Consider the following 22,979-nt stretch of genomic DNA (forward strand, 5'->3'; position numbering starts at 1 on the left):
AAAGAAAAAGAAAAAAGAGAGAAAAAAGTACTTTTTGTCTTTTTATTATATTTTTCAGCATGTCACTGATGATTTTGTTCAGTGCTATTAACTGAAATACACACTTGAAACTACATTTGAATTTATAACTAAATTCAAATTCATTTTAAAGAAACTGGACTCTATCTCAATTTATGTCCAGACTGTTTTTAATTTGATAAAACCTGTAATGTGATAAAATTTTATCAATGTGCATTCAACATAACCAGAAAAATTGCTGGTTGTATTTGACTTGCTTCAGATTTCAGGGAATCTGAGAACAGTTTTATACGAGCAAAGCAAATATAAATCTAAAAAATGAGAATATCAGTTTTGAGAAAATGTGGTCACTCAATGTAGAAAACACAGTTATGGGGGGAAAAAAAAACTATGTGAATACTGAGAGAAGCAACAGAAGAAACAGAAAAGGTACATTTTAAGGGGAAGGGAAAAAATATAATTGCATTACAGCAGAATGTGTGTTTATAATGGCAAGAATATGTGCCATGTGTGTTAAAGGTCTACTTGTCAGGATGGCAGGGTCTATGGCCATAAACTACTGGTAGCTCTCTTCCACAAGTTTTGTTCAGCTAAATAAAAACCTTTTGACTACAGCCTGAGCGTGGCTACCTGCAGAACTCCTTTTCTCACTCTGCATGTTACAGAAGTCTGCTTCAGTCATGACTAGTGATTTCACAGAGGATTTTGCAAGGCTTAAGAGAAACTCCAGGGGAAGAAACTTATTTTCTAGTGAGAGAACAGAATGAAAAGACAAGAAATAAAGAGCAAAGGCTCTATATACCTCCATCATTCTGAGTTAGGGTTTCTTAGCTGCATGACACTGCAATGAAAGAAAATGAATTAGGTGGTTTTTTTGACTACCTGAGCAATGTATTTATTCAAAGGCAGGAGAAATGATGTCATTTTACTATTTCAATTAAAATATCATACTTTGTTAAGACAAATTAATGGCTTTTGTGAAATAGCTACCCTGGGTCAAGTTGTCCTACGTAAGTTCCCATATGGCTTCAACAGGAGTTAAACAAGGCTTCCAGGTAGCAGAAGCTGATTTTATCCCAGACTATTCTCTGCCTCAGGCTTGATGCCTTCCGCTGAAGTATTTTAAGCATTAGGAATTTCCAGAATTGCACATGCCCTGTCAATCTTAATACTGTGCTGAGGATCATCAGCAAAAGTCTTTCTGAACTGGCTGACACCCAAATGTCAGACCTCCCTATGCCATCCAGATGAGATTCAGTTCAAAGGATTTTAAGAATACATCACTATGTTCTAAAGAAGGGCAATTAAAACATTACGATATTACAGTCAAGTGGTAGGAAGTTCGTCAGGCCTACAGAGTTTAGATTCTCTTCAGATTCTCAAAACAAGGCTCTGTTTGGGCATCCCAATCTAAAGTGAATATAAATTATTGATAGTGTTATCTACAGTGGAAGTCTGCCCCAGTTTCAGCCACTGGTGTTAACAGCATCAGAAGAAACAGGAAAATCCGCTCCATTTACCTCCCAACTTCACCCCTCTCTCAAATTAGGTTGGTTTTCAGGTAAGGAGAATGGCTTCAAGTTGTGTGCTTTAATTGGACCAGCACTGGTGCTGTGCAGCTGTCCACTGAGAGCAAAAATGAGGCCAAGTTCCCAGTAAAGACAAGAACTTCAGCAGCAGCTTTAGATCTGATAATCATCTCTGCTGTCTGTGGGCTGAGTAACGTCTCTGAGGCAGACACATTCTCAGAGCTTAAAAAAAAATAAAATACCAGAATTAAGGAGTTTGTTCTATCACAAGCTCTAGAGAGTGTACAGCTGAAGTCTGAATGCTATCATAAGTCAGGTGCTAGAAAGCATCAGGCACACACTGGGAAAAGAAAGGCATTTCTTTCCACCTGAAAGCTCCAAGTTTGTGTCAAGCAAGCATTTGTAAGGGCATTTGTTCTACAAGAAGAATTTTGTCGATGTCACAATAAATACATTGGGAGGCGCCTAAAACAGCCCCTAGGGCTGTGCTTGGGGGTACAAGTACCACTCTTTGAGGATAAAAGCTGAATGCTGCTGGATGAAAACATCCTGAACCCTACTTCTCTGTCCTTTTCATGTGAGACTGGGAGTAACAAGTCAGCCACAATGTAAGTGAGACAAATTCAAACGTGATGCATGGCATAAGTGTAAGTTACCTTGTATTTTTCATGGATTCAGACTTTATGGAAGAGTAAGGAAGGAAATTTGACCATATTTGCACAGGGAGCAGTTAGGAGGTGTCATTTTAAGTGACACATTGATTCATCCTCCTAGAAGAAGGCCATTACACCTAATGTATCAGATTAACTTCTCTTACATGCAGAACCGTCATCTACCTTTACAATGTGAATTACGATGAGTAAAATGTGACTGGATTTGTTGGGAGCCTGAGAAAAGTAATCCCAGCCAAAACAGACCAGAAGAGCCTGAGAGTAGATGAAGTTATGTCAACAAAATATCCATTATTCTGTAACAGAAAGATCTTTAAGAGAACTTATGTTGTTAGCACAAGCTACTTCTGCACTAGAGAGAGAAATTGGGCTGGTGTAGTTCTCCCTTTGTAGTTATGCACAAATAACTACTTAGGAAATATTTCCAAGCACAGACAAGGCATTCAGAGGCAAAGTCCTCTACAGAGTTGCAGCCGGTGTGACCGTTTCTATCTGTGCAAAATGGCACTTCCAGATGAGGATAGTAGTGTTTTACAGTCAAGTTGCTTCGATCCAAATGATGAGAGAAGGCGCAAGGTAGCGCTAAACCCAGGTACCCTCATTCAGAGGGGTATCATGGTGAGTCCAAGAGTGGGGTTAAATGAACAGCTTTTTGGCAGTCATTCTGGCATGTCTTCCACTAGTCCCACAGTGCCCTATCTCGCACCACCCCACTTCTGCTCTTGTTTTTGTAGATAATGACTCAACAAGGCAGACGTTGTGCACCTCTGCTGATTTGTCACAGTCTCGCGCAACTTGAGTACCCAGAACGATTTGTGTGATTGGGCTTAACACTACGTGAAGGGAATGATGAATCACCGGATTGCAGTGTAAATTCCACCCTTACAGCCTCATCTCTGAAAGGGCTCTGATGTTGCATTGTACCCACCGGTGAAAGTACTAAGGCAAGGATATCACGACAGTCTCAAGTTAAGAGGCAGCACGTAGCCAACAGGGAGCTGATGTACCTCAGAGATAAATAGAGATGTTCTGGTTTGAGTATGGTCAGCTGGATTGTGGCAGATTTAACTTGAGCTGCAGCAGGGCATTATTGCCCCTCTATCATCCACTCTTCCCTTTCTGCAGTGAATACTGCCACATGCAGGACAGTCATCAAAAGTTTAGTAAGTGTCTCCATCATTTCTGTGTAAAGTGCAGCATCTCGGATCAAACCATTGTTCCTAAGCACATAAGTGACATGCAGAGAATGCATGTATTTACTGCTGCCAACTCTAACGTTCAGGCAGCAACTTCTATCAGACTCGGAGAAGAGCAGACTCCCGGGTGCCACTCCCTGCGCAGAACCATCCCCTTGCCTGAAAACTACACTTATCCCTCTCATTAGGGAGAAATTTATGCCACTTCACTGGCATGTAAAGCCATGCCCTTAGTGGCTAGTAGGGGTAAAGACAATATAATTATAACATTTGGAAAAAGAAAACATTCATTATAGGGCTTCTTTCAAAAAGCACATATACATCTAAGTTTTTTTTTTTTATATAATGATGTTTTTTTATATAATTGAAGGCGATATAAAGTTGAAATAGTGCAATTTTAAAACAAAAATTAGTGCAGGAGTCAAACTACAACAACAACAATAACCAAAACAGAGTTGTAAATTTGTTTTTAAAGTGGAAATAAATGACTATCTGGGTTCAAAGGAAAGCATATGGATCTGTTTTCAAAAGCACTTTGGTGCATAAATCCAGTTGTCTCTCAGTGAGATTAAGATTTTCTTTTGGGGATGAAATGAGGTTGCTTTTGGAAATAACATTTCTAATCTTAGTGTGGGATTTGATTTTTGACGTCAGGTGATGATGACTAACAAGCTCTTATCAGTCAAAGAGATACCATCAAATTTAAAAGTGCATTTCCTTTGTTAATGTTACAAGTGAGAGCAAGGAAAATAATTGGAGAAATATTTTCTTCTCATACATTTAAAAGCCCTTTGTAGCTCATTTATGGAAGTGGATAACATCCCGTTGTTCAGTCTTTCAAACAGCAACATGAAAGCCTGAAGGCTTTAAAATGGAAAAATATGTGTACTAAAACAGTCTTGTCAAGGAAACATGGGGAAAACCTCAGTTTGAAGTGAAATAACTTCTAATGTGTTTTATGAGTGCTATTTTCTCTAAATTAATGCTATCCTTTTAAGTTAAGAAGTCGGGTTTGGGAAGCCCTTGCCTGTTGTCATTAATTTAATGTTGAGATAAAGGAATAGCTGACGCTTCTTATCAGAGTGGCTAAAATAAAAACAAAAGAACTCCAAAGGTAAACTTCTGGCCACACTGAAGACCATAAACATTTTTTCTTTCCACAAAGGCATCACTTTGAGAGAGGAAAAAAAAAAAAAAAAAAAAAAAAAGGAACAAAGGCAAGAAACAGAAATAGCTAGACCTTGTTACAGAACTGCAAACAAGAAAGGAAAGATGATGAAGACAAATTAGCAAGTACACCTGTGCAATAATAACTGATTATTTTTCTGTATCTGAGGTTTTATCTTTCTTTCTTTCCAGAGATCAGTAAGAGAATGGCTGTGAGTAAAGGTGTGAGGGGGGTATGCATCTGTGTCAGTTTTCTTCCACACACAGAAGCACACGCGCGCACACACACTTAAAATCTTTCCACTGGCTTTAAATTTTGGTAACTCACTTAACCCAACTGGAAGAGAATGTACAATTTCTTCTTGCCTGTAAGATTATAAATATTCCCAATGCTATAAAATCTATTGTAAGTATGTACATTCAGTGGTTTTATGAGGCACAGGACCTGCTAATGTGTTTTCAGGGAAGCTCACGTGTGCTCTGTTCTGTCCACTGCTGGACAACGGTGGGGAATCCAGGGGCTCACGCTTGATTGCTTGAACCAAGCAGGGGTTTTTATATTCACATGGCATTTTAAAAACCTCATTACTCTGCTCTTTCTCCTCCCCTGGACCGGGGCTGTAGAACTGGCCATAGCACTCGGAGTGCGGCAGGTCAGGCAGGCTTTCCAAGCAGGTGGAGGAGTTCTGGGGGCAAAACGGGGCCACCTCTCTGTTACGCAAACCCTTGCAAGATCTGTTCAGATTGAGATTGCTGGGATGATTTGCTACGATGCATTGCCAGTTATGCGGCGTGTAAAGGCAGTGCCTAGGCTTCTGGCAAGGTGAAGCTTGCTGACAGAGGTCCGGTTCTGTTTTAAGGTGCACCTTGTTGGGATAGCTGAACAACTGCTTCCTCACTGCGCCGTTGTCGTCCATCCAGGCTCGGTTTTGTGACGTCAGGTAGTTATCAGCGATGTTTTCCGAATCAGAATCATATTCTGTTTTGATAGGCATATCCAAGGGAAACGCTGCATCATAGAGAGACTCTGAGGATATTAACGATCTCTGCAGTTTCAGATGGTCTGTAGCGTAGCTCTCCACAGCGCGCTGCTGTAAGCCTGAGTAAGACTGACAATTTTCTGCACTCCCCCAGTGGGAAGGACAAGTTGATGCTAAATTTAAGAAACTTTGGTCTCTATTGTAGAATGATCCAGCTCTTCTGTTTGAACACGCATTCATTCGCGGGTTCACAGAACAAGAGCTTGAGTTTCTTAAAGTCCAGCTGTTGTTTGTTGTGCAGTTGTTTTGAACGCCTAAAACTGATACGTTAGAGCTGAGAGATTCCTCCTGCATGAAACACTCACCGTTTGTATGAGGCTCAAACTTCACTTTTATATTGTCTTGTTCATTTTTTACTGCTGCCCAGTTAAGATGCTTTAACTGGCCCAGGGTTTCAATGGCACCATTATAGGAAAATCCATCCAGGTTTCCTTTCAAACTGGCAAAACTGCTTGGTATCTTCAGTTGTTCATCTTCTTCCCTTTCAATAACAGTAGGAAAAAAAAATGAGTCAGTCTGGGGTTTCTAAATTGATCTTTTCTGCAATAAAAATGGAGTGGTTTGACATGTATTATGAGCAATATTTTAATTTAATATCTCATACTCTTGTCCATATAAACTTTGCATTTGTTCAAGATAGAAAAAAGTGCTTACATGCATCTGAGCATCACTGTGTGCAAAACTACCTTTCTGTGGCACTGTTTCATTTAAATTATGACACGCATCTACTCAGGCACACAGTTCACAAAGACCTCAAATACTGTGGAACATTATGTACGGAATACGGTAACTACCTTACACTGTCATTCTCCTGTTAAAATGTATGTATACAATTGTTCTTGTGGAAAGTAAGTAAATAAATAAAGTCTAGAGATAGAAAGCAAATAGCATGTTAGATGAGATGTATTTTCTAAGCTAGGAATTATTACAACAGATGAGAACTTTCTGATGAAAGCAATTTGAGCAGGAACCATGGCGGCCCTATATTTGAGAATGAATAATTTTCATTAGATGAAATGAAATGTCAAAGTGAGTGTCCAGAATACTCACATGTTTATATTTGGCGTAGGTTTGTTTTACATGTCTAACTTAATTCATATTGCCTTTCATTTTCTAAGATGAACAGTGAATTCATTTTCAGTGACCTACAGCTGAAATACTCAACATTATTGGAGAGTCCTCTCCTAGTATTTCTGTACTTGATATAACCTTCTCTGAACTCCAGGGTTGAGAATTTGCACACAATGTGCTAATTCCCAAACGCGTAGAGTCCATGTTATAAATCTGCATTGTCAGAAGTGGACATCACAGTAAGGAACTGAGTCTAAAAAAAAATGGATTGCTTTTCAGAAGGCTTTTTTCTTATCTTGCTATAAAAACTTTTTCCTCGAGTATGGACTCAATGTGCAAGTATAGGAATTTCCAGTAGAGGGAGTCCATGTTATTATAAAGAGAGAATGTCCAACTAATAAACACACACTGAGAACAGAGAGTATATTCTTTCTTTTTCTTCTTAAGTATTTTCAGCCCTCTGCTAAATATTATTCTTGAGAGCATTGAGACACAAGTGGTAGGATGCAAGTTTGCTGCAGAACTAGCTCTCAGAAATAGTCTAATTGGGAAAATAGATTGGACAATATGCACGTAGTAACAAAAACTTAGATTACAAAATCAAGAATTTTGCAGTGGATTAGAGAAACTTCTCAGAAGGATGTATGTTTCCAGGAAGACAGAATGCAATTTAATAAAAAGTAGTAGTAAGGATGAAAAGAAAAGACAGCATCTACTGCAGATGAGCAGGAGGACAGTATTGAGTATCATCTGCAAGGCCAGCTCTTGTAACTCTTCAACCCATAGGAACTATTAAGCAAAAATGAAGGTTTTTGACCACTAAGTGTAGCACGTAACTGAATCAACATCAAAGAGCTTGCTTAGTTACACAGAAAACAATTTAGAAGTAGAGACCTGAATACAAGAAACAGGCACTTTTAATCTGCTCCTTAATAGAAGTTAATTCCCTTCTACGGCAAGGTAATATTTATCCCATCCCAGTAAATGTAGAGCTCCTTCAGATGGGAGGTCCTCTGCTATTCACTTAGATCCTGGGAGGAATGCTGCCTGCAAGTGATATCTATGGTAGAAGTCCAAAGACTTTAAAATTTCTTCCACCTGCAAGGCATCCAAAAGGGAAAGACAAATGTGACCACAAGGCCAGATGGTGGCTATGTACATCTCCTGGCCCCTGCTCATTCAGTCCACTTGCTTATCTCTTCCCTCAGACTAGCTTGAAGAGATACCTCAACAAGGCCCACAGGAACTGGAACAGACAGTCCCATGGGGGAAGGAGGAAAAGCCATTGTGGGAGGAAAGAGGAAAACCCAGTGAAGTCCTCTCTGAATGCATATCTGAGCTTCCATTCCAAGGCTGAGCCTACAGCCAGCTACATGTATCTATCTACAAACATACAATGAATATGAGCACCCCTGTTTATATTATGTTGAACATCCACAACTAAAAACATGAACTCAACTGTCATCCACAAAGGGAAAGAAAAAAAAAAAAAAAGAAGAAAAGTTTAACATTATCATATGTTAGGAAAAGGGAAAAGTCAGGACACTAAATCAACAAAGATATTCAGTTGTAAAGTAAAACCAAACCCCAAAATACATTTTTGTGCAATAAAGCCAAGGCATATTAGTAATAAAACAGTTTCCTTTTGAAGTATTCTGTTTTAAGATGTATGTATACTCAATTTCAGAAGGAAAAAAGACTGAAGAATGAAAACATATTGCTTAGAATTACAACAGCCATTTCATATGATACCAGACAAAAATGGATTTTCATTTGTTAAGTAAACTAAGTTTTTCTCATACACCTCTTTTCTTAGGACACTACAGTTTTTTGTTTTTTTGGTTGGTTGGTTGGTTTTGTTTTTAAATCTCACACATAAAGAATACATTCATTTTTCTAAAATATGTTTTTTGTGTTTTTTTTTTTGTTTGTTTGTTTTTTTTTGTTTTTTTAGTACTGGAAAATATACTTACTTTAACATTTGCTGCTGGGCAAGGACATATTCTGAACAACCACTTCGATACAGAAGTTGAGTGTTAGCTTGAACCCAGACCCAGTGATCTTCATTTGTTTGTACTTTGACTAGAGAAATGCCATTTTCTCCATTATTCTTTGCTATACAATTTAAAAGAAAGTATATTTTAACACAAACAGTTTCTAATATTTTTTCTTACCCTTTTTTATTTTATTTTTTAACTGATGAGTGCTCACAGGTTTGTTTGCTTCCCTGGAATCATCAGCAGAGGAGAGTACATGCTAAAATATGTCACAGAACTAGGCAAACCACACAAAGGATGAAATTTGAAAAACTGAATGTGGCAATTAGAAGCTCATAAACTGTAACCAAAGATTTTTTAGTATTTTTACTTCATTGTCATTTTTCCCTCTCAGCAGTATTACTATAACAATAAGAAAATCTTAATGAAAATTAGGGCTAAGACAGAGGAATGGTTTTAAGGAAGTTAAAGTTTTCCAGCAGGTACACAGACTGAGTACAACTCTGCTCAAGAATCTGCCCCTTGGAGAAGACTCACCATCAGAATTCTATCCATTGCAAAAATCCAAAACACAACATAGACTCTCTTGGAGTTGTCACATTCAAACACTGGAAAAGTATGAGTCAAAGCCACAAGCAAATTGTGAATTTTATAGACTATATTTTAATTTTCCTTCTGTTTTCTGATCTTTGAGGGAAGGAGCATTTGTAATACATTTTTCAGTTTTCCTCAAATAAGGATAGATACAATCATTATTAATTTTTTCATATAATATTGTTAATTTCAGTGCTGCTGTTTTTAGTAAAGTGGACTTTGAATATTCTTATTTACCATTCTTATTGTTAATATATGTGTAATATTGGTGTCACAGTATCATAGTATTTATGCCCAATGAAATAGCAGACTAATTCAATACTGACTTCTGAGGTGGCTAATTATTCTTTTTTTTTTTTTTTTTTTTTTACAGAAGGGATATGTGAGAGAAAAGGAAAAAAAAAAAAAAAAAGTACTGGGACCAAAACCTGGAAAACCTAACAGATGAAAAGAAAAAGCAAGGCTCTTTCTCCACAAACTGTATATAATCCAGAATTACTTAGCAGACATACCTTTGAGTTGGTTTTCAGCAATCTGTAAAACATTATTGAAAGATGCACCTTCATGATGACTATTTCTTCCATATAATTCTGCTGCTTCACACAGTCCTGAATTGCCTTTAGAACTGGAGCTGTAGAGAACAGAAAATGTGGAAAATTCCTCATCAGTGAATGACAAAAAAGCAAAATCGCAAACTATGAAAGATGTATTCAAGCTGTTGACCATTCGCAAAGAGTGAAGGTTTAAACATAACCAACACACAACAATTATCTATGTCTTCTGCCTCATATGGTTGCTCAAACTGGAATATGACTGGAATTCTGCATTCCATTAAAAGGAATAGTTATGTTTAGTAATATTCTGCTCACAATTTACTGTATATGGAATAATAAATTTTAGCTTGAATTGAGACAAATGCTTTGTACATTTTGCTCTGCCTGTCATTCAAGGTACTTGGATCTCACTCACCAGCAATGCACTTAAGAGTTACCATGACTTCAATTTCCAATAATCATCACATGATTTTAATGGATTTCTTCCAATCTTTACTTCAAAATGCATATCACGGTTTGTAAAGGCTACAAATCCTATAACTCTTCTTTCCAAATTTTTCCCTTCATTAAGACTATGAGACTACAATTGTCTATATAAATTTGCCCACCATCCTTGGCCATCATGTTTAAGGACAAAACTAAATGAAACCCTGAAGTTTCCATTTTGTTGTTGTTGTTGTTGTTTTACATAAATTAAATCATAATGTAGATAAAATGAAATAGTAAATACATGAAGCACATTTCATTCTTGTCAAATCCTTGGCCACTGCCCAGTCAGATAGTAAAATTCAATTAAAGTGCCTCTCTCCTAGGAGCTCAATTTTGGTCTTCAATTAATTTCACCTGGACCACTGAAAACCCAGCAAATGGAAATGACTTTAAAACTCTGATCCAAAGCCTACACATTCTGTTATATTGGCTTTCCAGTAATTTAATTCTCATCAAAAGGATGTACGTGCTAGAACCACATTACACATCTGGATAGTAAATCCACACATACATAAGGACATTCTAACTAAAAGCCAAATTATGATACTCTGAGTCACACTGATGAGCATTTTACTTCACAATGGTGGACCTCATTGTTATAAGGTCATATTTAACCAAATAAAGGAAAACATAATCCTAGCCCCTAACATCAACTAAAATTCTATCAGAGAAGAATAATGAAAATAAGTGTTAGGCAGGAAATGAGTCTGAACAAAATCTGTCCTGATCTTCTTTGATAGCTACCATGTGATCAGCCCTAGGCCATTTAGTGCAATTGTTGACTTATGTATTCATAAGCCTTCTGTTATAAGATAAATACATAAACCAAATACATCTCATTTGACTCTCTTTGAACCCTCCTACAAGCACACATTCCATTTTCTAACATTTTCTTTTTCCTTTGTTGGTTACCAAAAATGGCCAAGTCCAAATAATTGTGCTACTGGAAGATATGGACAATTGAGAATGCTCAGTACAAATGTGCTAGCTTTTCTACTTCTACAACTACTAGAATGTTTTTTATTTTTTCTTTGATAACTTCTGAAGATTAGGAAGGAGAATCCAGATAAATTATTTACTTTCTAAGAAAGGCTTTTAAAATGAAGAGTTATTTAGCATCATTTTTACTTTTTACTTGCTCAATAAACATAAAGCCCATAGCATACTTTACTAAGTGATAAAAGATTAATTTGAAAATACTTTGTATTCACTGCTGTTGCATCATCAGCTTTGTGTTTTGCTTTCACAAGCAGGCTTTTCATCTTCATCTCTGTCACAGAAGGGAGAAGAAGTGGTACCACTATGCAGAATAAGGACAGCTGAGGTGGTAATACTGTTCCTGATGAGGACTTCTTTCTTTGTCCAAAAAGAAACTTTAGTTTGCCTTGAAACTGCATTGTCTGTTATAAAATAATTTTAAAAAATAGTTATCTTAAGCATTCCATGTATAAACATTTAAAATGCTACTACATGCTATGCCCCATGTTGTTTAAGTAACACCAAACCCAGTTTTGAAATAGGAAGAAAAAAACAGAAATTTTATTATCTTCATACAGTTAAAATCATGCAATTTCAGAGGCATGGTGAGTGACAGTACCATCAACAGTAAAATGAGACATTTGAAGCTGATGGGTTTTTCTTTGTTTCCAGTGTGCTTAAAGCAGAAGTTCTGCATTATGTTCTGTTTGCCAAGACTGGCAGCTTATGATGGTGCAAACAGCTATTTCCTGCATGCCTCACACTGAAGCTGGAACTGTATTTTTTTCCAGGCTCTGTTCAGACCCATAATCTTCCTGCAAATGAGCATCTGAGACAGAGATCACATTTTTCTATCTCTTGCTATTCCTCTCATTTTCTTTGCACATCTGTCTTTGCCATAAGAAGAAACAAGATTGGTCTTTAGTAAGTAAATGGGGAAGTCATTTCGAGAAATGAGGCACTGCTAGTGAGGATTTTAAGGAGCATTTAAAAGACTTTCTAGTTATTATTGTTGTTGATATTATTATTATTATAGAACCTTTTACAAAAGTGAAAAGCGATAATTACTACTCTTGTTCCTTAAATTGAATGCTTTGTGCATAAATGCTAATTACACAGAATCACAGAATGGTTGAGGTTGGAAGGGACCTCTGGAGATCGTCTAGTCCAACCTCCCTGCTCATCAATCAGGGTCCCCCAGGGCTGTGTCCAGACGATTTTTGAATAGCGCCAGAGAAGGAGACTCCACAATCTCTCTGGGGAACCTGTTCCTGTGCTCTGTCAGCCTCACAGTAAGACATTTTTCCTTATGTTCAGACAGGTCTTCCTGCATTGCAGTTTGTGCTCATTGACACTTGTTCTGTCACTAGGCACCACAGAGAAGAGCCTGGCCCCATTCTCCTGATACCCTCCCTTCAGAAACTTACAGACATTCATCAGATCCCCCTGATCCTTCTCTTCGCTTTTCCAGACTGAACAGGCCCAGCTCCCTCAGCCTTTCCTCATAAGGGAGATGTTCCAGTCCTTTCATTGTTTTAGTAGCCCTTCACTGGACTTGCTCCAGGAGCCCCGTGTCCCTCTTGTACCAGGAAACCCAGAACTGGGCACAGCCCTCCAGGTGAGGTCTTACCAGGGCAGAGTAGAGGGAGAGGATCACCTCCCTGACCTGACAGCAATGTTCTGCCAAAGTGTCCCAGGATACCACTGGCCTTCTTGGCTATAAGGGCACACAGCTGGCTCATGGTTAATTTGTTGTCCACCAGGACGCCCAGGTCCTTCTCCGCAGAGCTACTTTCCAGCACATCAGCCCCCAGCTTCTACTGCTGCATGGGGTTATTCCTCTCCAGGTGCAAGCCCTGCACTTGCCTTTGCAGAATTTCAAGAGCTTCCTCTCTGCCCACCTCTCCAGCCTGTTGAGATACTTCTGAATGGCAGCACAGCCCTCTGGGGCATCAGCTACCCCTTCCAGATTTGTATCATCAGCAAACTTGGTGCACTCTATCTCTTCATCCAAGTGACTGAAGGGTAAGTTAAATGATACTGGGGAACCAGTATTGACCCCTGAGGGACACTGCTAGCTACAGGTCTCCAACTAGACTGTGCCACTGATCACAACCCTCTAAGACCTGTCAGTCAGCCTGTTCTCAATCCACCTCACCGTCCACTCATCCAGCCTGCACTTTTGTAGCTTGCCCAGGAGGATATTACTCATGTTTGACAGTGTCAAAAGCCTTGCTGAAGCCCAGGTAGACAACATCCACTGCTCTCTCCTCATCTATCCAGCCAGTGGTCTCATTGTAGAAGGCAATGAGGTTGGTTAAGCCTGAGTTCCCTTTGGTGGATCCATGTCAACTCCTCCTGATAGTCAACTTCTCTTCTTCCACGTGCTTAGAGATGGCCTCCAGGATGAGCTGTTCTACCTCCTTTCCAGGGGTTGGGGTGAGACTGACTGGCCTGTAGTTCCCTGGGACCTCCTTCTTTCCCTTTTTGAAGACTGGGGTGACATTTGCTTTCTTCTAGCCTCGGGCACCTCTCCTGATTGCCATGACCTTTCAAAGCTGATCAAAAGTGGCCTATCTATGATGTCTGCCAGCTCCCTCAGCATTTGTTGGTGCATCCATCAGGGCCCATGAACTTGTGGATATCAGGTTTGCCTAAATGATCTCTAACCTAATCCTCCTCAAGCAAGGGAAAGTCTTCCTTTCTCCAGACTTTCTCCCTGGTCTCCTCAGTCCAAGATTCTTGAGGGCTAGACTTGGCAGTGAAGACTGAAGCAAAGGAGGCCTTCGGTATCTCTGCCTTCTCTGCCTTCTTGGTCACCAGGGTCCCTGTCCCATTCAGTAGCAGGTTCACATTTTCCCTGTTCTCCTTTGTTATTTGATGTATTTGAAGAAGCCATTCTTGACATCCCTAGCTAGACTTAATACCAAATGGGCCTTGGCCTTCCTTATCACATTTCTGCATACTCTGAAAAGGTCCCTACATATGTCCTAAAGGGCCTGTCCTTTATTCACCTCCTGTACACCGCCTGCTTTTGTTTGAGTTGAAATGGTTGAATGGTCGAATGGTCGAATGGTTGAATGGTTGAATGGTTGAAACTTAGGCTTGCCGCCCTTCTTCTAGGGCCAGTGCAAATGGAGACAGATATTGTCCGAAAGAACTTAAAACAAAAGTTTATCAATTCTTTCAACTTGAAATATTACAGCCTCATTTTCTTCCATCATTCTTTATAAATATTAATAAACGTTTTTAGGTATTTCTTCTTTGAGTACAACAAATGAAAAGTGTATCCTATCCATGGCTGTCTGCAATAAATCTATTAATGTTCCAACATTTTTCTTATGAAGTAATATAATCTAGTACTCATGACTGCAGTTGTCTAAGTTAAATTATACTTACAAGGAAGCCAGAAGTACTGTCCAACAAGCAGCGAACTCGACAGATGAAACAACGAGTTAAGAAGGAAGAATAATCTGTTGTCATGCTGTCATTCTCTTGTGCTTTAAACAATTTACTGAGAATATATTCTTCTCCTATAAACAGTGGAGGCAATATATATCAGATCACATTAAGAAATATGATGTTCTGTACCTACTTGAAGAAACTGTAATGGAAGTTGCTAAATATTGTTTTATGGAATAGCAAATATTTAACTGTGTCATGCATAGACACATCTGCACTTGCTCTGCCAAAAGAAAAAAAAGGTTCTATAATGGGATTCAGGTGAGTTTCTTCAGAAGCTTTGAATTTTGTATTTCATGAGTTTTTGTGGGTTTTTAAGAATGCAAAGTAGGGTAACAGATGCTACTGTTTTCGAGATCAGAGACTGGAGATAGTACACTAGAAAAAGGAATGAAATCAGGAAAATGCTAATGCAAGAAAAAGAATGAGCAGTGGCTAATTAGCTAATGTTCAGCTGTTGCCTTTTCAATTTTAATGATGTATTTGCCAGTTTCGGACTACAGGTGCACAGCTTTTGAAACACTTATTTCCCAAAAGACACACACAAGTATTTGTACAGAAGTATGAACTTAGGAACTGAAATTCTTCACTGTATATACTTAGGACAAAAAATCCAAATGTTTATAATTTTTTATAGTTTGAAATGCTCATGCACATTGTTTCATTTGTTTTCTGCATAATTTCTATAACATTCTGCAAAGTTCTTGTGATATCCATAAGACTCTTGCAAAGCAAACATTCTACCAAACTTTGGATTTCTACCAAAGTTACATGACTCTGTTCCTAACAACTTCATAAAGGCCGCTGAAGGACTTCTTGCAAGTTTCTCCCCACTTCCCACCCCCCACCTACCGCCCCTCTTGAAAACAGATTATTTCCTTTTCTCCTCATAAAATGAATAAATTTTGCTGGGATCAATTCTGTATAAAGTTAAAAATTTCAACCCCATTGTATTTTTTGTAGTCATAATTTCAGCTTTAGCTGAAATCCTCATGTAGGAGACACCTTGAGCATACATGCCCATTTCCCATCCTAAGGAAATATAGCCTCAGAGGAAAAAATGTATTCCTAAACCTACATGTTCTTTTGAGACTCCTATCCACATAACTGTACATGGGAAAACAAATGGCAGAAAATTATGTCACCACTGTGGTACTGCACAGAAAAAAATTGCATTTTTTTCCTCGTTAATGAGATAAAATACCAATGTCTTGATCAGCGTGAAGAAGATTAGTAAAGATTGGTAGGATGAACACTGATGTTGTTCATTCTGCATGGATAAGAATATCCATAAGTACATTAATTAGTCAGAGAAAAATAAAGGAAGCATCAATATTCTAGCCTCACTAGCATACACTACCTTATAAACGTTCCAGATCTGGAAGAAACATCATCTATGAGACATTAATATTATAAATGGCCAGTATGAAGCTTTCCAGTGAAGAGTCTGACTTGAAGAACAAACATGGTTGTAGGTGGAGGGCTGTTCTAATTCTGCAGTGATGCCTACATTTCCAATCAACACTATATAATCCTACCTGTTTCTGTCTGTGTTTGCTGTCCAGACGACATCTGAGGAGGATTCATGGCCCAGTGCAGTTGTCTACAGAAATCCTGTCGATCATCCACATGAATGTAATCATATATGTTTTGGTGCATTACATCGGTCTGAAAAAAATGGCAAAGAACAATGTTTAATCTGCAGTCTTAGCAGGGCAGGCTCTTATCTTCAGAATCATAGAATCACAGAATGGGTTGGGTTGGAAGGGACCTTAAGACCATCCAGTTCCAACCCCCTGCCATGGGCAGGGACACCTCCCACTAGACCAGGTTGCCCAAAGCCCCATCCAACCTGATCTTGAACACCTCCAGGGATGGGGCACACACATAATCTCTGGGAAACCTGTCCCAGTGCCTCACCACCCTCTGAGTAAAGAATTTAGGATGATGCTTTCCTTAAAATAATGACTGGAGTAGGATACCTTCAGAGCACAGACTGATTGAGGAAAGTCCCTGTTTCTCAAACCAGCTTTTTGACTTAATATCCTAAGTGATTATTTTTGTTCTTAACTCTTTTTAGCACATTGCAAATGTGAGCCATAAGAGTCCAACTGGAAGACAATTACTGGTAGTATCCCTCAGGGACTGATCCTGGGCCCAGCATTGTGTTATTTCTTGACAAATGGATGATGGGGTAGAGTGCACTCTCAAAAGGTGTGCTGAGGAGAGAGTTGGACTGCTATTTAGAGAGACCTTGACAAGCTGTAAAAAGGGCTGATGAGAACCTCAGGAAGTTCAACAGAGGCAAAATCCTCTCTAATTTTGGGCTCTCCAGGAAAAGAAAGATATTAACATACTAAAGTGAGTCCAGGGGAGCGGTACCAAGGGCTGGAGCATGTGACATTATCAGGTGAGAAGAGTGAGGTTTGTTCAGCCTTAAGAAGAGAAAGCTTCCGAAAGAGCTTACTGCTGTCTGTATCTATCAAATAAGAGGGTGTAGAAGAGAGAAAGCTAGACTCCTTTCAGACAACGTGGAAGGACAAGAAGCAGCAGGCACAAGTTGTAAACTGGGAAACTGGGGCTTGATAAAACTGAAAAAAAAAATATAGTCAAGGTGGTAAAACACTGGAACAGCCTTCCCAGGGGAGTTGTAGAATCACAAAACTTAACTAGATGAATATATGAGCAACTTGCTCTGAGTAGGAGGTTGGACTGTATGACCTCCAGAGGTCTTTTCCAACTACATAGTTAAGTTATTCTGTGACTTTATAATCTATTTACTCTGCACAGGACACTGGTCTAGAATAACAGCACCTTACACTACAATTGAAAACAAACATTTGGACACATCTTAGTTTTATAGTAGATCATGTTTCTGTCAAAAGGAATCTCTCTTGCAACAATACAAGGAATTAATCTTCATCCATCATATAACAGTAAATAAATAAATAGTCTAAAATGGCATAGTAAAATAATTTCAGTAATAACGCATGTCTAATCAGCAGTAGAAGAACAGGACAAAACAACATGCTGTTCTGCATTTTAGAAAGCCATTTAGCAGGAATGACTGCAAGAAAGTCATTAGAAAGTCAGTGTAATATTAAGCAGTCTAAATATTTACTAATATATTTACCTGATGAAACCCTAGGTAGTCCACAATTGTTGATGATGCATAAAATATCATTCCATCTGCACTCACCACCAATGCAAAACCATTCAGTGACTAAAGAAGGGGAAATAAAGTAATTAAAATGATCATCAAAACGTGAAGAGCAAAATGGGTATGAAATATAAATTTAAGAATGTTTAAGTCTGGTCTCCTCTAGATTTCAAATATGAGTTTACAGTCTTTGGGTTATGCACCTATAGAATATTACTTTTTAAATGCCAAAGAGAAAGAACAAATAAATACAGCATAAGTATAGCCTTTTTTTTTTTTTTTTTTTTTTGAATTCCAAGTAACATTTCTGTGATTTAGTTGGTAGAAATGTTTTCAACTTAATGTGTTTTGTCTGAAATGCATGGCCAGACCAGATTGTGCCAAAGGTCCAGCCATTCCCAGCATCCTGTCTCCACTAGTGAATCTCCAGGGAAGAGTGCATGAACAAGACAAGCATATGCTGTTATTTTTCTAGAAAAGTCTTCCTGCCACCCACAACTCAAGTGCTTCCCTTGTCTTCAATAACTTTTTAAATAACCCTTTTAATATCCCCTTCATAGCCCTAACTATTTTAATAAACCTTGACAACTTTGTCCAATTGCATTTTGAAACCATATGAAAGTTTTAATATCCCCAAGCTGTTACACCAGAGGTGCACAGCTTAGTTTCAGGTGGAATAACTTGAAAGTGAAGAACTACTTTATTTTGTGTCTTTGAACCTGCTACTTACTACTGTTGTTTGACACCATCTAGCTGTCTTACAGGAAGGGACAATGAAAAATTCTTTCCCTTTCTCCTTTTCTGTGTAGAGTAGATATGAAAAAATCACCCTGCAAAGACATTGGACACCACGTTTTCCTGGAGGCTGATACAGATTTTGCATGCATTTAGTAAAATAAGGAACTTTGATCACAAATTTAACAGTTATGTGCTGTATGTTGATTCACATTTTCAAGCTTTTATCATGTGTGATACCAGTTTTCAGTGTTCTACCTGAATTGCTGTTCATTTAAATAGAATCCAGTTTGGGGCCTTTAGGATTATAAATGTTATCTTTTAAATACAAAAGAAAAAGAACAAATAAATACAGAATAAATATAGCATTCTTGTTTGTAATTCACAGTAAAATTGCTGGGATTTAGATGGTAGAATTATTTTGAATTTCATGTATGTTTTGCCTGAAACGTCTTCTCTTTTTAGAAGTCTCATTATATGACAAACATTGCTCTAATCCAGTGTGTCTTGTACTACAATTGTAACTTACTGCCTAATAAGATACTTACCGAATATATTGCTATTCCTACTATGAACATATGGAAGTATCAAAATGTTTGGTTCCTTACAAACATTCTTGTAGTTTCCATACGATTGCAGAAAGACTCTCTTTCCTAACACGCAATAATGAATAACAATCTGGAACATGCTTACTAAAAACGTTAGGGTAGCTAATTACAAGATAACTACAATATTACGTTATGATATCATTATCTATTTTAAATTTAAATTGGCATTAACTCACATAATTAAAATTTAATAACAACTGTCTACTACTTTTTTGCTGCTTTTGATTTAAAACATTCCATTCCAGGACAATTGCTTTGAATTTCTGTGCATTGAAACATACAGATAATATAATAATCTCCAACAAGAAAATGAAATACATGTGCGGTTGTAGTTATGGCTTTAAAATTGGATGTGTGTTTTGAAGTATAGTAGTTTTCTTAAGCTTCTATAAACACATACACAGCAAAATTGAATAAATACAATTAATGTAAAAATTAGTCAATAAATATTTCGTTGATAAAGACCAATGTTTAGTCTAGAAAAAAGCTGAATTAATTCCCATAGACTCAGTGATGCAAGGAAAGCAACGAGAAAAATCTCAAATTAAGGGTAAGGATTAAATCAGATACGTGACACGAACATTACCATCCATCACACTGCACGCAGCCTGACTAATTTTGCCTCTCCTCCCTTGATAAAGATTCAGTGACATGTCTTGACTCCATCAGGCTCGCATTCCAAGGTGGTTTAGATGATCCTTTCACATGATGGTTTTGAGGTCTTTTGAGATTATAGTTCAAACAGAAGCTGAAGAAGCACTGCTCTACCATAATTATCCTTACTTCACCTTTCTCTTAATTTACAGTTGCTGCAACGTGTATATTAATCCTGAAGCACAATGGGGGCAGATTTTCTATTGCTCAGTAACCAGATACACTGACAAGTTTTTTGAGAGCTTGGTTCTCTTTTTGGTTCCTAAATAAGGACCAGATTTCCAAGACTGCTTAAAGCCTGTTCCCGCTGTGACAATGGTGGGCAGAATTTCAAGAGTTCAGCATACAATAGGCCGACCTCCTCAGAAGATCTGGCCCCAGCCATAAATGTGGAGCACCTTTGGAAACTTGGTCCACTGGGGCCACATGTGGCCAGGAGCTCTGGGTCTTGCAGAAGCTGTGAAACGGTGACTGTAAAAAATCCAGTAGTGAGACTGCAAAGGCTTACCTTCATTTGGAAAGAGCAGTAACAGCAACTGTTTTGAGCAAATCAATGCCGACCATGAGTCAGCTGTAAGAACAGCCAAGGGCAAACCATGCTTATCTCCAGATCAGCTCAATCAATACCGATCCTTTTCAGGATAAGTGTTATCCCTGGCTAGGTTGGATTAGTGTTGTTTACAAATATCCGTGTCTACTATTGAGCCACAAGCTCTTGTCAGGTTGGTGCTATTTTCTGCTATAAAAAAAATGCCCAAATTCATTTCACTACCTCACCAAACAGAAGACAATGTGCCAGAATGTCTACGTCTTCACATCTGTGCCTTTCACTGCACTGAGAGGAGCCTCCGAAGATGGTATCTGTCATATCCATTTCCAATATCAAGTGGAGACAAGAAAGCATTTTTGGCATCTTGTCTCTTTGGGCTCATCTTCACAGCAGTGAAACCATCAATGATGTGATGTTAGGAATTTTATTACAATTTGAACATCTGGCAGGCCTTTTAATTTGGGCAGACTAAAAAATTTCCACAAAGATAACCATAGGACATTTGAGGGAGCTCCTTTGTGTGGATGCTTATGGCTGTTACCGTGCACTTTCTAAAAGATCTCCAGTTCAATCCATAGAGCCAGGGCAGCTAGCAATTACGAACATGTAGAACATACAGACACATAGCCTAAGAGATCAGTCTCTTCTTTAAAAAGCAAAACTTGTTACTCCCCGGCGAGACAAAGGTTCTTCTTTGCATAAGTTTTTCTTTCATGGAGCCCAAGTTGGGCTGGACCAGGTGCAGGGGTTTGTAAAAATGGGAAGGAGAATTGGGATCGTGTTTATTTCTAAGGGTTCAGAACAGCGGACTGGCAACTACATCTCTGAGATTGGAGGAGGTACGAAGGAAGGGTGGGAAGGAGCAAAAGTAAAGAAGTGGAAGAAAAGTTCAAGGAGCCATGTGTTGAAGCTAAGCCACAAATAAGTATGGATTTGAGGAAGGTATGTAAATGAAGAGAATTATAAAGTTTCCCCTCTTTGTTTTTGTTTTGTTCTCAAAATGCTGATGTCCTTTTCTGAGTTAAGATCTCTTAACTATGCATCGCCTGGTTTTCATGACCCCAAACACAGACATCAGATGCTCTGCCTCGCAGGCAGGAAAAGCAAAACCCACTGTGGTGCAACAACAACTTTTATGGAGCCACATGAAGCCATTGAGGATTAACACAAATTCCATGTGTCTAAACCTCATTTTAGCTGAGAAACCTGCTGCTTAAACCACGCTAAAAAGAGACAAGCTGGACATGGAGTAGAACTTCTTATCCACTGCGTCTTACCCATGCCTGCAATTTTTTCTGTTTTCTCAGGATTACCTTGAAGTGCTGTTCAGTGTGAAATCTGACATCTGTAGCACAGACAAATTGGAACAGAACCAAGAGTTGGGCTGAGATTTATACTTTTCTTACCTAGTGACCACAGCTGGGGAAAAGGTGGAGGGCATTTGCTAGCACAGGTCTGGTACCCCAGACGTGGGTAGTAATGATTGCAAATTAGTAGGAAAAGACCTCTTCTGACCTCTCAAATAAATATCTCAGGTATCATACAAAACCTCATGTTCAAGCCCTTTAAAGGAACACCGCGTGATGATTTTGCATTATTCTGGCCAGAATGATGATAATTTGTAACACCAAATAGAAGAGACAGGCAGCTTCAATCCATGACAATGAACAAAAGCTATTCACAGCTTTATGGGTATAAATTATAAGGTCTCATATTTAGCAGGACAACAACACATACGGCTCCGTTTATGATTTTTAACATTTTCAGTTTCTGAACTAAAAATTCCAGGCCTCAGCGACATCTTTCTCTCATTCCTAGTGCATGGGAGACTGCACTGGGGTGCTGTGTCAGAAGCGCAGCAAGAATCTGCATGAATTATCAATAACCTGGAAGGAGGAAAAGGGAGAGAAGGAGGACACGGACCAGCCTCACACCTGTGCAGCTCACTCTGCCTTTTGCATGACAACCTGGTCAGGTAGCCAGAAGCCTCCTAAGGCTCTGCAAAGGGCATGTCCCTGCCCAAAACACAGGCAAGTCAAGAACAGCTTTCCTCTCCTCTGTTTATTCCTTTGAGCAGAAATAATGGAAAGCGTAAAATAGGGCTCGTGGATTTAGGGGAGGAAATAACCTAACTCCGTAGCTCAACATCAACATTTTTTCCATTGTGTGCAACTGGTGTGTTTTAATCAATAAAGTCCACTTGCATCGTACCACAATTTTTAACCATTTGCATATACTTCCATGCACACACGTGCGCACAGGGATGCACCCACGCACACAAACACAGGCAAACAAAGACATTAGCGTGGACACTGGAACTTCTGCAACAGAAACCAACTAACTTCTAATCTGCAAAAATACATGGTTGTAAATTGCCATTTGGTAAACCATATGGATTCAATGACAGATGGAATTTCTAATCCAGGATAATAGCTGAAAGATGTGAGACAGACTTAAATATGTATTGTGAACATTTGTTTGTTTGTATTTGGCTTTTTAAAAAACA

The 22,979-nt window shown here is 38.6% G+C and overlaps 1 protein-coding gene across 1 annotated transcript in view; it reads right to left on the minus strand.

The window, feature by feature from the left end:
* Window positions 1-3,006: 3,006 nt before the first annotated feature.
* The window catches only part of AHRR (aryl-hydrocarbon receptor repressor), an 89,660-nt gene continuing 69,687 nt past the window's right edge, over window positions 3,007-22,979 (minus strand). The window contains exons 5-11 of the mRNA XM_035316114.1: window positions 17,900-17,989; window positions 16,305-16,434; window positions 14,704-14,837; window positions 11,527-11,726; window positions 9,796-9,914; window positions 8,666-8,807; window positions 3,007-6,102 (exon numbers count right to left, since the gene is read on the minus strand). Of these exons, the coding sequence (XP_035172005.1) occupies window positions 4,983-6,102; window positions 8,666-8,807; window positions 9,796-9,914; window positions 11,527-11,726; window positions 14,704-14,837; window positions 16,305-16,434; window positions 17,900-17,989 (1,935 nt within the window). The 3' untranslated portion in view covers window positions 3,007-4,982. The remainder of the gene's footprint in view (window positions 6,103-8,665; window positions 8,808-9,795; window positions 9,915-11,526; window positions 11,727-14,703; window positions 14,838-16,304; window positions 16,435-17,899; window positions 17,990-22,979) is intronic.

The sequence above is a fragment of the Oxyura jamaicensis genome, chromosome 2 (genome assembly GCF_011077185.1).
Source record: "Oxyura jamaicensis isolate SHBP4307 breed ruddy duck chromosome 2, BPBGC_Ojam_1.0, whole genome shotgun sequence".
Lineage (NCBI taxonomy): Eukaryota > Metazoa > Chordata > Aves > Anseriformes > Anatidae > Oxyura > Oxyura jamaicensis.